The sequence below is a fragment of the Micrasema longulum genome, unplaced genomic scaffold (assembly GCF_059751315.1).
Source record: "Micrasema longulum isolate JH-2025_06_02 unplaced genomic scaffold, ASM5975131v1 h1tg001739l, whole genome shotgun sequence".
Classification (NCBI taxonomy): domain Eukaryota; kingdom Metazoa; phylum Arthropoda; class Insecta; order Trichoptera; family Brachycentridae; genus Micrasema; species Micrasema longulum.
In genome coordinates, this window is record NW_028278917.1 from 325,248 (window position 1) to 338,123 (window position 12,876).

Below are 12,876 nucleotides of genomic sequence, written 5' to 3' on the forward strand. Positions count from 1 at the left end.
ATACGGTCTATATATCTACCATATTATACAGTAAAATACGTTTCTTACAATAAACTACCAATGTTATACTACCGGCCTTACATCTCTAGCGATAACAAACTTTATCTTCATCAGTAGGTACATATCAAGACGGTATAAACTAACATCGATAGTTAAACGACGGTAATAAGTCATAAGGACTTATCGCATGAGGTAATATCATACATAGTAAAAATAGTAAAGGTGATTGTTGAAATAAATAAAAATAGGAAGATCTTTTTAGGAAGATCTGTTGATGCCTGTCCGGCTTCTCCTGTACGAGTTTCCACCACCAAATCCTCACACTTTATTAAAAAAATTAGGAGGAACATATCTTTTGCAGTTATACAAGCCTGGTACTTAATAAGCAAGGCAAAAAATAAGCAACTCCTTTATAAAAAATAAAAAAAACATCGATGTTTACGTACAAAAATGCGTTTATTTGTATCAAAATTCAAAGTATCTTCATCAGTAAATTGAAGATGTTTTAAAAAAAATTAAATTATATTTTTCATACAGAAAACTTAATTTTATTTAGTAGATAAAATTGAAGATAAATTTTAACTTCATATTAGAATTCGGAACTAAGTCTTAAAAAATATAATTTTAAAATTATTTTATTAGAAATCAAACACTGATTTGAATCTACTGAACACTTTATTTTATTTTTACAAATATAAAAAATATGAAAACAAAAATTTCGTGACAATTGTTTCGCCTTGTTAGGGCATTTATAAGATGAATTGAATGTCCTTATCATTCAATCCATCTAATCTTCACATTCGTTTGAAAATGCCCTTACAAGGCGAAACAATTATCACGAAATTTTTATTTTTATATTTGAAAAAATAAAATAATGTGCTCCGTAGACTCAAATTTGTGTTTGATTTATGATATTATAAGTTTAAATATGGAGTTCTACATAATAAACACAGAATCATTCAATAATTATAATTTTATTTACTTGCTTTCATTTTCCCTTAGAACAAAAGGCCGTTCCCTTTAAACTATATTTGTAAGTAGATAAGAACTAATCTGGAAGTATTTATCACTAAAGACGTGATATTCATATAATGTATGCGGTGTATTTTTCACTCTTCCAATCGGTGGAAACATGTGGTATACTAGGATGGGGTGGTTGTGTTCAGGCAATCTACAGACCGCTCATGATAACCCAAAAAACAATACTGAAAATAATATATAGATATCCTCCTAATTTTTCATCTGATTTATCGTTCAAAGAGGCCAAAGTCCTTTCAATTAGACACATTTCTTTTAAGTCATGTGCGATCAACTTTTGGACCGCTAGTAAACAAAAAACACAAAGAAATAATAGAATACGCTTCTCCTATTTGGTCTCCATTCTACAGGACTCATATTGACCATATCGAGTCTGTCCAACACCGTTTTTTAAGAAAAGTGGCATGGTTGCTCGGATTACAAAGGGGTAATTATTCTTATTTTGAAATAGAGCAATCTCTTAATCTGTCTTCATTGGAGAGACGTAGAACTGAAATGGATCTTATATGCATTTTCAAAATACTTAATGCTTTAAGTGATGTCCCATCTCTGTTGCGATCAATTTCTTTTCATGTTCCCAACCGCGTCACCAGAAGTCAAAATCTGCTATTTATAAAATCTTCTAAGAGCAACTTTGGTTTTTATGCCCCAATGTCCAGAATGTGTAGATAAGTCAATTCATCACACGACTTGGAAATTTTTAGGATAGATCTTCCGGCTTTTTGTAGATCTCTTCGCGACTAAACAGTGTGGGATGAAGTTGGATTGGCATGGTTTAGCTCAAAGTTTTTGGTCTTTCGTTTTTTTTAATAAACTGTATACTATTATTGTTTTGCCCTTGTTTGTCTTTGCTTAATAGTTTTATGTTCTTTTTGTACAGTTTCTTGCATTTATGTTTCTTCATGTAACTGTTGTAATTGGCTTAGGCCGTATATATATAATAAATAAATAAAAGAAAGATATTCCTTTAACGTGAAATTCTACGTAACAAAAAGTAAAACAACTTTGGCTCAGAGGCATTTTTCTGTGGTAGGTCAAAGGACTCTTAATTTACTGGATCAGGTGACAAAGGAGTTAAAATCCTTTTCAAAACTCAAGTTTTTTGTCATTTTTTTATATTATCCTAAAAAAAATATCATTTAAAATAAAATGAACTATTGTAAGACGTCACTCCCCATTATGTACACAAGAATTGTTTATTTATTTTACGTAATGGGAAACGTTAATGTAAATATACGTATTTGATAAATGTAAAAAATTGTATTTAGCTGTAATATTGTATTTTTATTTTTTATTAACAAATATTTTTTTTTTTTTAAATTTAAAAATTAAACTGTGCATAAATCTGGCAGATTTGTTTTGCATAACATACATATAAAAAAATTTAATTCCTTAGTTTTGAAGGATACGTTTAATTAATAAAAGTGTATTCAAACATAAAACAAATGGCAATAAAAAAACTAAGTTTGGGTGATTGGTTTGCTCAAACGGAAATGGATTGCTTCGATAGAATGTGGAATAACTGGTGAACGACCAATATGTATTTATAAATGTAAATTGTAATAAGTGGTATAATGTATAAAGTATAATGATATGCATAAACTTAATATCTATGTATAAAATATAATATAAACATGATGTAATAACTTATTTTTAATAAGTTATTAATTGAAAAAACACTTGGTACACTTCCACTTATTTGTTTGACCGATTAGCACTTTCACCATTTAATGGGCACTTTCAGACTGACAGACTTCTTTAAATTAATAACTTATATGTAAATATAAGTTATTACATCATGACAATGGAATTCCATCAAGAATTGTTAATTAATAATTTAAATCAAATAATATGAAAATGTATATGCGAATATACTCGTGTATGTATATATGTATGGTTGTTAATGCGTTACAAGTGACTTGACTCAACACGGATTTTATAGCGAGTTGGGACAAGTTCACAGGCATAGGTAGTTCCTGATTGTGTCGCTATAAACTGTGTCTCTGTGCCTAATAAATGTATGCACAATGTTTTAAATAAATAAAATAAATAAATGTTTGACCGTACAATTACATTTATTACAAGCCAAAGTCATATCACACGCATCACGCGCAGTAAAGCGACTTTGAATAAACAATATTGTTTTGAAGACAATAATGGAATGCGTAATTTGCACATTTCGGTAAATACTGTCCCAATGACACGAATACCGCGTAACATAAATATGACATAACTGTTGTTATAAAAGTGTCACATCTTTTAAGTTTGAAGACACTTATATATTCTAATGCATACTTCTGAGTCTAAAAGTATCCTTGAAAAAGAAAGGGTTATTACGAGGTATTTGGGTAACCAATATAGATTTCATTTGTTTATAATTTTATTACTTAATACTGACTTTTTTTTCGTACAGTTAAGGCATAAGAGTCAAAAACAATAAGTTGTATTATTAATTTAATGAGTTAAATCTTGTAATGTCTGTCTAATATACAGTATGGAGAATTTAAATGTTTTTTTTTCTTTTTCACAGGATCAGCACAAGGCGCTTACTATGGCAAATCCTTAGGAAAGCTTTCTGAACTCCACCACGGAGTTTCGGGTCATGTGTACGCTGTAGATGGAAGGACATTATTTATTAAGGACTTCACATACGATGGAGAAGGACCAGGTAACATATTTATTTGTTTTTCAGCGAAAATCGATATGGCCAAAGAAGAAACTCAATATTTCTGTGGCTTTATTTATTTATTTTTATTTTATGATAAAATAATCAAAATGAACATAATAAACCGTCGTAAAACGTAGGCATTGAATTATATGGATTATCAAAATGCTAATAAACGTTTTGACTAAATTTTTTGAATGTTGCATGAACTAATAAAAGGTGATTCTCGTTGATTTTTTCTGCTAATTCAGAATCATCTTTTCAATTTTTCCAGCAAATACGTTTTCTGGTTCTATATTTCGTCCCAATATAACGCCTCAAATATTTTGTTATTTGTAATGCTATTGTAGTAAAAAAAATATTTAATAAAATAAATAAAACAATTTTGTTTTTAACCACAATTTTTCTTTTCTATCGACCGGTTTCAAAGCTAAACCAGCTTCTTTCTCAAGGTTTACTTAACTAACGAATTCTTCCCTATTTTATTTTATCGGTATGCTGCCAGTAAAATTAATAAAGTGTTTTTGTCTTGAAAGGATGGTTATGTGAGATGGAAACGTTCAAAACTAGACAGGAGTGGACTAAAAGAAACATTTTTTATTTGGTTATTTTTTTTTCTTAATATGAATCGCTTTTTTAATTTCTAAGATTTCCAAGTTGTATTTTATTTTCAACATAAAGAACTTTTAATCCAGTGTCGTTATTGAAATTATGATTATTTTCTATTAGATTGTTTGCGAATTAAAAAAAATACTATTATTTAGGCACCGTAAGTGTTCTTTTACTCTAATATTATCATCTATAATCTTCATGTTGATAATAAAATACAAAAATTAAAATAAATGGAAATCTCAGAAATTAGAAAAGGGATTCATTATCAGAAAAAAATATAAATAGCCAAATAAACAATATTTATTTTAGTCCACCCCTGTCTTGTTTCGAACGTATCTATCTCACATTATCATCCTTTCAAGACAAAAAAACTTGCTTTTTAAATTTTATAGGTAGAATACTGATAAAATGAAATAGGGAAGGATTCATTAGTTATGTATACCTTTAGAAAGAAGCTTGTTTAGCTTTGAAAACTGCCGCTGGAAAAAAAAAATTTGAAGAAAAGGTAACTAAGATAGTTGGTCACGTAGAAAGAATAAATGACGAAAGAATGGTAAAACATATATATATGGCTAGAATTGACAGATAAATAGAATTGTCACGTCAAAACCAGACACAACCAAGGAGCATGCACGACAAGATGTAAGAATATGGAAGAAGCTAGGAATCTATGTCAGGATAGATGTGAGTGGCGGTTTATCCTCTTTGCCTATCCCTACGGGAAAATGACATGACGGTAGTAGTAGCAGTAGAAGTATATTTTTTAAATATGTATTTTAAATAATTATTATAGTTCAAACCTGGATTCCATAATGTTTGTCCATTATATTTTTTTAATTTTGATTTTTCTTTTATTGTTGCGTTCCTAGTTTTATGTCACAGTATATAATTGTCTTTTTAGTCATATCGTATGTATAAATGGATTCCGGAAGTGGATGTCCGTAAATTTATTCAAATTAAAACAGTACTGAATTTGTTAAAAAATTCATTTACACAAAAGTAAAACTATTTTTATGGTGACATTATTAATATTTTATGAAAAAAAAAACATTCCTTTGACCTCGATTTGTGATCAAACCTAACATGTCAAATTAACTCAACAAGTTAAGATTGTTTATAATAGAGTTAATAAAAAAATAATGACTATTTTAACTTTAAATAATTGATTTTATCAATTAGAAAGTATTTGTTTAAGAGAGAGTTTTATTAAATATAGGTCGGTACATAGTATAATTAATATTTTCTTATCATTAATTTAAAAGTAATTTAATTTTTACATCAATTAGCAACACCACATTAATGAATTACGTGGATTTACACTGCTCGTTTCTTTTTTTATTATGACATTTTTTATAGTAGTCATTGAGTGTAAAACACCTATCTGGGGTTACAAACAAAATTGTCATCTATTTTTATTTATTTATTAATAAAATCATACAGTCTTTATATAAAACAAGGTACAAAAGAACAATTAAAAAAAGTAAGACCAATTACAGATTTCAAACTAATTTATTATAAATGCAGGAGGAGAGGGGAAATAATTGAATTCTAAAAAAGTTAAAATATAAATATTAAATAAAAAGTACATAAAAAGGAGAAGACAAAGGGATTATTTACCACAGTCTTTTAAGAGTTAATAATATCAATATTGATTTTAAAAAAGTCAGAAAAGTTGATGCATGCAACGGTTTCGCATAAATAAATTGTCTATGTTTTTATGAATGTATGTATGTGTATGCGCATGGGTGTATGTACGTGTGTGTGTATGTACATGTGTATATATGTGTATATATATATGTGTGTATATATGTGTATGTCTGTGTGTATATGAATCAAAATGTGTATCCGAAAAAGTTTATATTTTGTTTGTCTGTGCTCTAAATTAATTTGTTAACTATTATAATATATTAAAATGTAATTGCCTAGCTTGGAACGGGGTATGTGCCCTTGTTAGCTGGACAAAGTGAACATGGAATTGTATTTTGATAAAGAGTGTGAACAAATAAATAAATAAATAAAATAAATAAAAATACAATAGTTTTTCACAATCTATTTCATGTATTTTTATCGGTATTCGAAGTTCGTGATACTTCCCTATTAAGTAATTGTACACTTTCACAAATTAAGGTATAAGTTAAATGATTGTAAATGCTATTCTCATTTTATTTTATAATTATTGTAAATTGACGATATTTGAACAATTAACCTCATATTTTCCAATCATTGTACTCGTACCTTTGCTTCATCCGGTTTCTTATAACGACTGTTGGTAGAGCAAGTACTTTTACAACTTACCTAGGTTCACTTAATATTCATTATTACCTAGGAATGGTTACAAATGCACTCACTTCAGAGTATGGAAATTCTACACACAAAAGCAGGTTAACCTGTTTGTATTCTATGTAGGTATAAACTAACTATAGTGACCTAATCTGATTTTAAATATACCTGATCGCGCCAGCAGCCTGAAGATCGATTAGCACTCGATTGACAGGTCGCCGGTTTGCCAGGCTTAAAATATTGCAAATCGCGTTATTAACATTGCTCTGAACTTCAATACAAAATGACAGCGATCACTCACCTTATACTGGGGTCCGAGTCTTATTGTTCGAGCTTCTTCTCGCGGGCAGGCTTGAACAGAGTACTTTAACTTGAAAAGCGCATGACAACACGATGGATTTTTATAACTTAAACTAGTTGACAATAATTTCAGTAGTTTTTTCATTATTTCTTTTGCTTATCAAACTAAGCCAAATTTAAAAAAAAATATTTTGACGTATCGTATTATCATCGATACGATTTCTTAAACTTTTGTAATTTTAAAATTACTCTGCCCGTAACTTCACTTATTGTCGTCAGAGATCTATGCTGCCATTTAAGAGTAGAGCCCCGTATCTGTCAAAATACACTTAACGTTTAAAAAAAGACTTCTCGAAAATCGAAAATCTATCACAACACATAACAACGCTGTAGTTGATTGGTTGAACTGTGACGTTTCAAACTAGTTCGTTTTTATTTTTATTTTATGCTGGCCTCGTGGCGTAGTGGTCAGCGCGTTTGCCAACAACGCAATAGGTACCGGGTTCGATTTCCGACATGGTTGACATGAAATATTGATTTAAATAGGTGTTTTTACACTAGAATATTTCATAGTCCCTGGACTGGCACCTGAAGCGTGAGATTGATAATCCTACCTTCATGTAACAAAAATGATGACGTTACAATACGACTGATGTACCGATACAGTGCTCTATGCACCATTAGGTGCGGAAAGAGAACAATGACGATGAAAATATTTTACATAAACTTTTTCATACATTTTCGAGAAACCTCACAATTCAATTAAATGCTCTAATTTTTACCGCGTCTAAGAAAACATTTTTTATACAATTTCCCACATCACTGAACTTCCTCATTGCACAACGTAAGAATCAAAAATTCACAAAAGCCATCACTTAAATAACTCAGAGATTGTGCCATAAATACAGCAATCACATGCACTCGCTAAGACGGTTAGTACCTCATGCCGTTGTAAAAAGATATTGTCACCCACGGAGAAGTTACTGCATTTTGATCAGAGTTCAGTAGGTAATATTTAATTATAACATAGCAACCTTCATAGTAAATGTGGCGCATCCAAAACCAACCTCGGTTGAGGAAGTCAGTTTTACTACTGGTTGTTTTAACATTAAAAAAAATAATTATGTACTTATTTCTTAATTAAATTACATAACATGGAATATAAATAAATTTTCTCCACTAAAAAAACAGGGTGTTCTTTAAACCGTTATTCTAATTTCTTCTAGTTCTTTAATTTAATTAAATTAAATTGAATTTTATTTGTGTAATTTATTTGTTTTTTTAAATTTTTGTTTTTTTTTCCCCTTTATTATATTTGGGAAACCAGCAGTTCTACATAAATATCTAATCTACATAATTAAAAAAATTACAACAGGGGTGAAAAATACCTTAAATAAGGGAATTTGGAAGTCATTTACAGGGCTTATGACCTGTCATTGGCTGGTTTAAGTGGGCACTTTACACACTGTGTAACATTCACCATTTTGCCTATGTTTGCACATCCATATTTCTTCAATGAGGAACTTCAGCCCTACGGGAAATTAAATACAAAAAATGTTTTCTTACGTGGGGTAAAAATAAGAGAAATAAATTAAAATAATAAAAAATGTACAGAAAAAATAATAAAAAATATTTTGATAAATACGCACTACTTTAAATGACGTCACTGGTTCATGTGAATCGACCTATGATCTGAGAGCCATGGAAGACTTCCGGTATGCTTGTCGCTTCTGGACCAATGGGAAGAACTGAATGAGAATAAGCGGAAATGAACCTCTGACGTTACACGCGGAGTTATTTCAGAAATACAAAACTTTGAAAAATCATAGCGCCGATAATACGATATATAAAAATTAAAAAAAAAAAATCGACTTAGTTTAACAGTCTATTACAAATATTTTTTTTTTAAAAACCACTGAACTTACTCATTCTTAAATTTGTTGATTTTAGTGAAGTTAAAGAGCTGAAACCTCAATTGTTTTGAAGATATTCATCTGACTGGGTTATTTCACATAATAGGCAACGCCTGAAAACAATTTTCCAATTTTTAAACTTCTTCTTGGACCAGTTGGTTTCATTGCAATATTTAAGTTTGTCCAAATGTTCGTAGACAAAAGACTGGATTTCACCTCCTCGGGAGTCATTAAGATTAATAAATTACAACAGGGATGGAGAATACCTTTATCTTAATGACTCCCGAGGGGGTGAAATCCAGTCTTTTGTCTACGAACATTTGGATAAACTTAAATATTGTACATAATTTCAATTTATTTCAGAAGAAGCACCGTTCTGTTGAAATATAGATGTTTAACGGTATAGATATATAAATATATATATACAGGGTGTTTATTAAACTCTGTCACATCCATAACCACAATGCTCAGTATGGGCAAGAAAACATTAGCATATGAAAAAAAATATTTAGAACAAAGTTATAAAAAAAAAAAAAATTCAACAAAACAAATGGTTGCTTACTTCTGCAGAGGAGAAGCAAGGTGAGCCCGGCCACGTGTTTTTGGCGTATCAGACTCCCCTTCCCCTCCTCCTCGTTTCTTCGTTACTGAAGTCAGATACCATTTCCTTTTTTTGATGTTATATTTTTAAATTTTTTTTTCGTTTTAAAAATTTATTTTCATGTGCCAATATGTATTCTTGCTCATACTGATCATCATGGTTTCGGATGTGACAGAGTTTAATGAACATCCTGTATAAATATATATATATATCTATACCTACGTTTAATATCTACATCTCAGAACGGCGCTTTTTCTCAAATACATTTAAATTATGTAGATCAAATATGTATGAAACCAAATGTATAAAAGTAGATTTGCATTAGAAAAAAAAACATTTATCATTTGTGAAAATATATTGATTAATAAAAAAAATAATTAGAGCTTGCATACATTGTTTGGAACCTACAACACATAATATACATCGAAAGGATTGAAAATGTTAAAATATTTTTTTTGAATACTTAGATAATAAAAACAATAAAACGCTTTGCACCTTCAGCTAATCTACTAAACAAAAGGGATTTTAAAGAATAACGCTATTTATATAAATGATAAAATAATAAAGAAGACTCTTTAAACCTACTGTCCAAAATTAAATTTAATGTCCCCTTTCGCGTGACACGATATAAACATTCATTCCATCTGACAGTCTGTAGAACTAACTATGCACAACACTCTTTCCGCCATTGGGTTGTTAAAAAAAATCCTTACACAAAGTCACCTTGAAAAGTTTAATACAAAAAAAATATTGTGTGAGTCTGTTGACGCTTTAAGACTATGCTCAAAAAACCTCATGCATAACGACAAAAAACAGTTCGCGTTCGGGCGTTCGTCATTTTCGGTCGGGAATAATCTTGACAATTTATCGATCACACCAAAACGCCTCTAGTAGCTCAATCACAAATAACTATCGACGTGCTAATAAGCGACGTAATAACTTTCTCACCATGGTTGTTTATCGTATTCGCAATCACAATGCAACATCCGTGAACACTTAATATTAAATGTCAAAATATTTACATTTTGCGACGTATAATCCTGCTGCGCAGTCACATATTGAAATTTCACCGGTGTAAATATGGAAAATATTCAAAAACTGCTATTTTCATTAATTTATTTATTATTTATCGTACTAAATATTGTATTTAGCCGGTGGTTGGTAAGCCAAATGTCAAGAAAAGCAGTTTTTACAACTAATTTTTTTTAAAGTATTTTTCGTTCTTTAATTAATATAATAATTAAACGATGGAAAATTATATTGTAATTTAGAAAACGTTAATATTTTAGGTGTTGACATCTATATATATATAAAAGGAAATGTTCGAATGGACTCGATAACTACCGGACCGATTTACGTGTGGTTTTCAGATAAACGTACATCTTTGCCACGAGAAGGTTTATAGCTCATAAAATCTTCAATTTATTTAGTACAAAAAAGTCAAGAGCGTAAATGTTTTTTATTATCCATCACCAGGGTTGCATTTGCCGAGAATGTGTATACAAAAAAAATGGATACATGTTATTTTTTTGCGTTTAAAAAAGTTTGTTTTTGAATGTTTACAAACAACATTGGTTTTTTTATGGATCCCAATCAGATTATTTCATTGAATTCGTTTTAATTTTTACTAATTTATTTCTTTTCACTTGATTTTTGGTTATAATAAAATATTATCAACAGACATTCTATACATTTTTAAAAATCGCATTCCTGACTTAAGTGCATCCCTGAGCGGAGTTTGACATTTGCTTGTATTTACAAAACTTTTTTTCCGTCTCTTTTTTGTACTTATTATTTTTGTATTAAAAAATAATTATAATATAATATGGAAACTTCACTGGTCCATTAGAGTAAAGTCTTAATGCGTAAAATATAAAACTATGTAACCGTACTGTATGTTTCCTGAATAAAATAAAACAATTAAAAAAAAAAACTATTTAATTTACAAAGGTTTATTTTAAAAAATAGAGTTTTAACATTTTTTTTCTTAGTCTAAAAATCCTCAAAACTTGTCAATTACTCTCATAAACTATTATCACTATTATGAAACATAAATTATTTTTAGTATTTAAGGATACTTTGTAAATATTAAAATTAGTTTGATAATGTCCTAACAAAAAAAAACGCGTCACATATATGTGAAAAAAACAAAAATAGAATTTAACCCAATAAAAGTGTTTTTTTGATACCTTACCGAGTGATAATTATCCTCGATCGATAAATTTTAGTCTATGTTCCGTTGGGATCGCTAAAAGGATAAAACATTGCGGTGAGAAACTTTGTCGCGTCGGTAAAACTGACAAGTGCGGCCATTGTGATTAAGCTACTAGCAATGCTTAAATTGTTCTTAAAAAAAATAAAAAATCAAAGAATGTTGTTGAATGTTGAATTTACCACAACGACATAACAATTTAGGGCATAAAATAATTAATTGATTCAAGTTTCGATTCATGCAAATCAATTAGATACTAAGTAGCTGACACTTTTTTATAAATCAATTACAAATCCAAACGAAAAGTAAGTATTTGCAATAGCTACAACGAAAAAAAAAAGATAATAATTTTCTTTCTACTTGCATGCAACTGTATATATATGGGTTGCCATGTGTTGACTAAGGATTTAAATTTTTTATTAGCATATATATCATCATTATTCCCTTTCAGCACCGAATGGTGCATAGGGTATTGGATTGGTACACCAAAAATTGGCGCGCGTGTATGAGAAGATGTATGAATGTAGAGGAAACGAGATCTGTATGCAAAGATAGAGTAATTTTATTTTTATTTTATTTTATTTTATTTTATTTAGAAAACATACAGTCATACAAAATCAGTATTAAAAACAACAATTTTTTAACATAAAAAGACCAATTAAGTTTTCATAAATTAAAAAGATATAAACATTAAATGTGACAAAAAATAAAAAATAAATAAGAATTTTAAGTGAAAAAAAGATAATTGTTGACATTTGCGTTTTCCATGGAGGTAATAAATTAAAATAAATAAAAATACCGAATGTACACTCCGAGCCATCCACGCACACACATGAACGCACATATAAAACATACACAAACATATACATTACATGCGGCACATATGCATAGCATAAACCACTCAAGATGTACATTCAGCAACTATCCCAAATAATCGACCCCATGAAGAAATTTTCTGTACAAATGCAACGTGCAGTTAAAAATGTCTACATCAATACTGAGTCCGTTATAATTTCTACAGGTGCGTCTAATGAATGAATTCGAGGTATAATTGTTTTTACAAGTTGGTACATAAAAAAGGGAATTTAATCTAGTATAGCGAAGAGGACAACGGAAACCAATATTTTGTAAAAGATACGGCGAATCAACTATGTTATTGAGAATTTTGAAAAGAAAAATTAAATCATATCTAAGGCGCCTTTTTTGTAGTGATTCTATATTAAAATTGATCAAAGATGCGCTGTAATCATTTTCA

The 12,876-nt window shown here is 29.4% G+C and overlaps 1 protein-coding gene across 1 annotated transcript in view; it reads left to right on the top strand.

Annotated features, from left to right (window-relative positions):
* LOC148274150 (uncharacterized) overlaps positions 1 to 12,876 on the top strand; it is a 111,299-nt gene that overhangs the window by 39,660 nt on the left and 58,763 nt on the right. Inside the window, exon 2 of the mRNA XM_088237556.1 lies at positions 3,569 to 3,706. Within this exon, the coding sequence (XP_088093682.1) occupies positions 3,569 to 3,706 (138 nt within the window). The remainder of the gene's footprint in view (positions 1 to 3,568; positions 3,707 to 12,876) is intronic.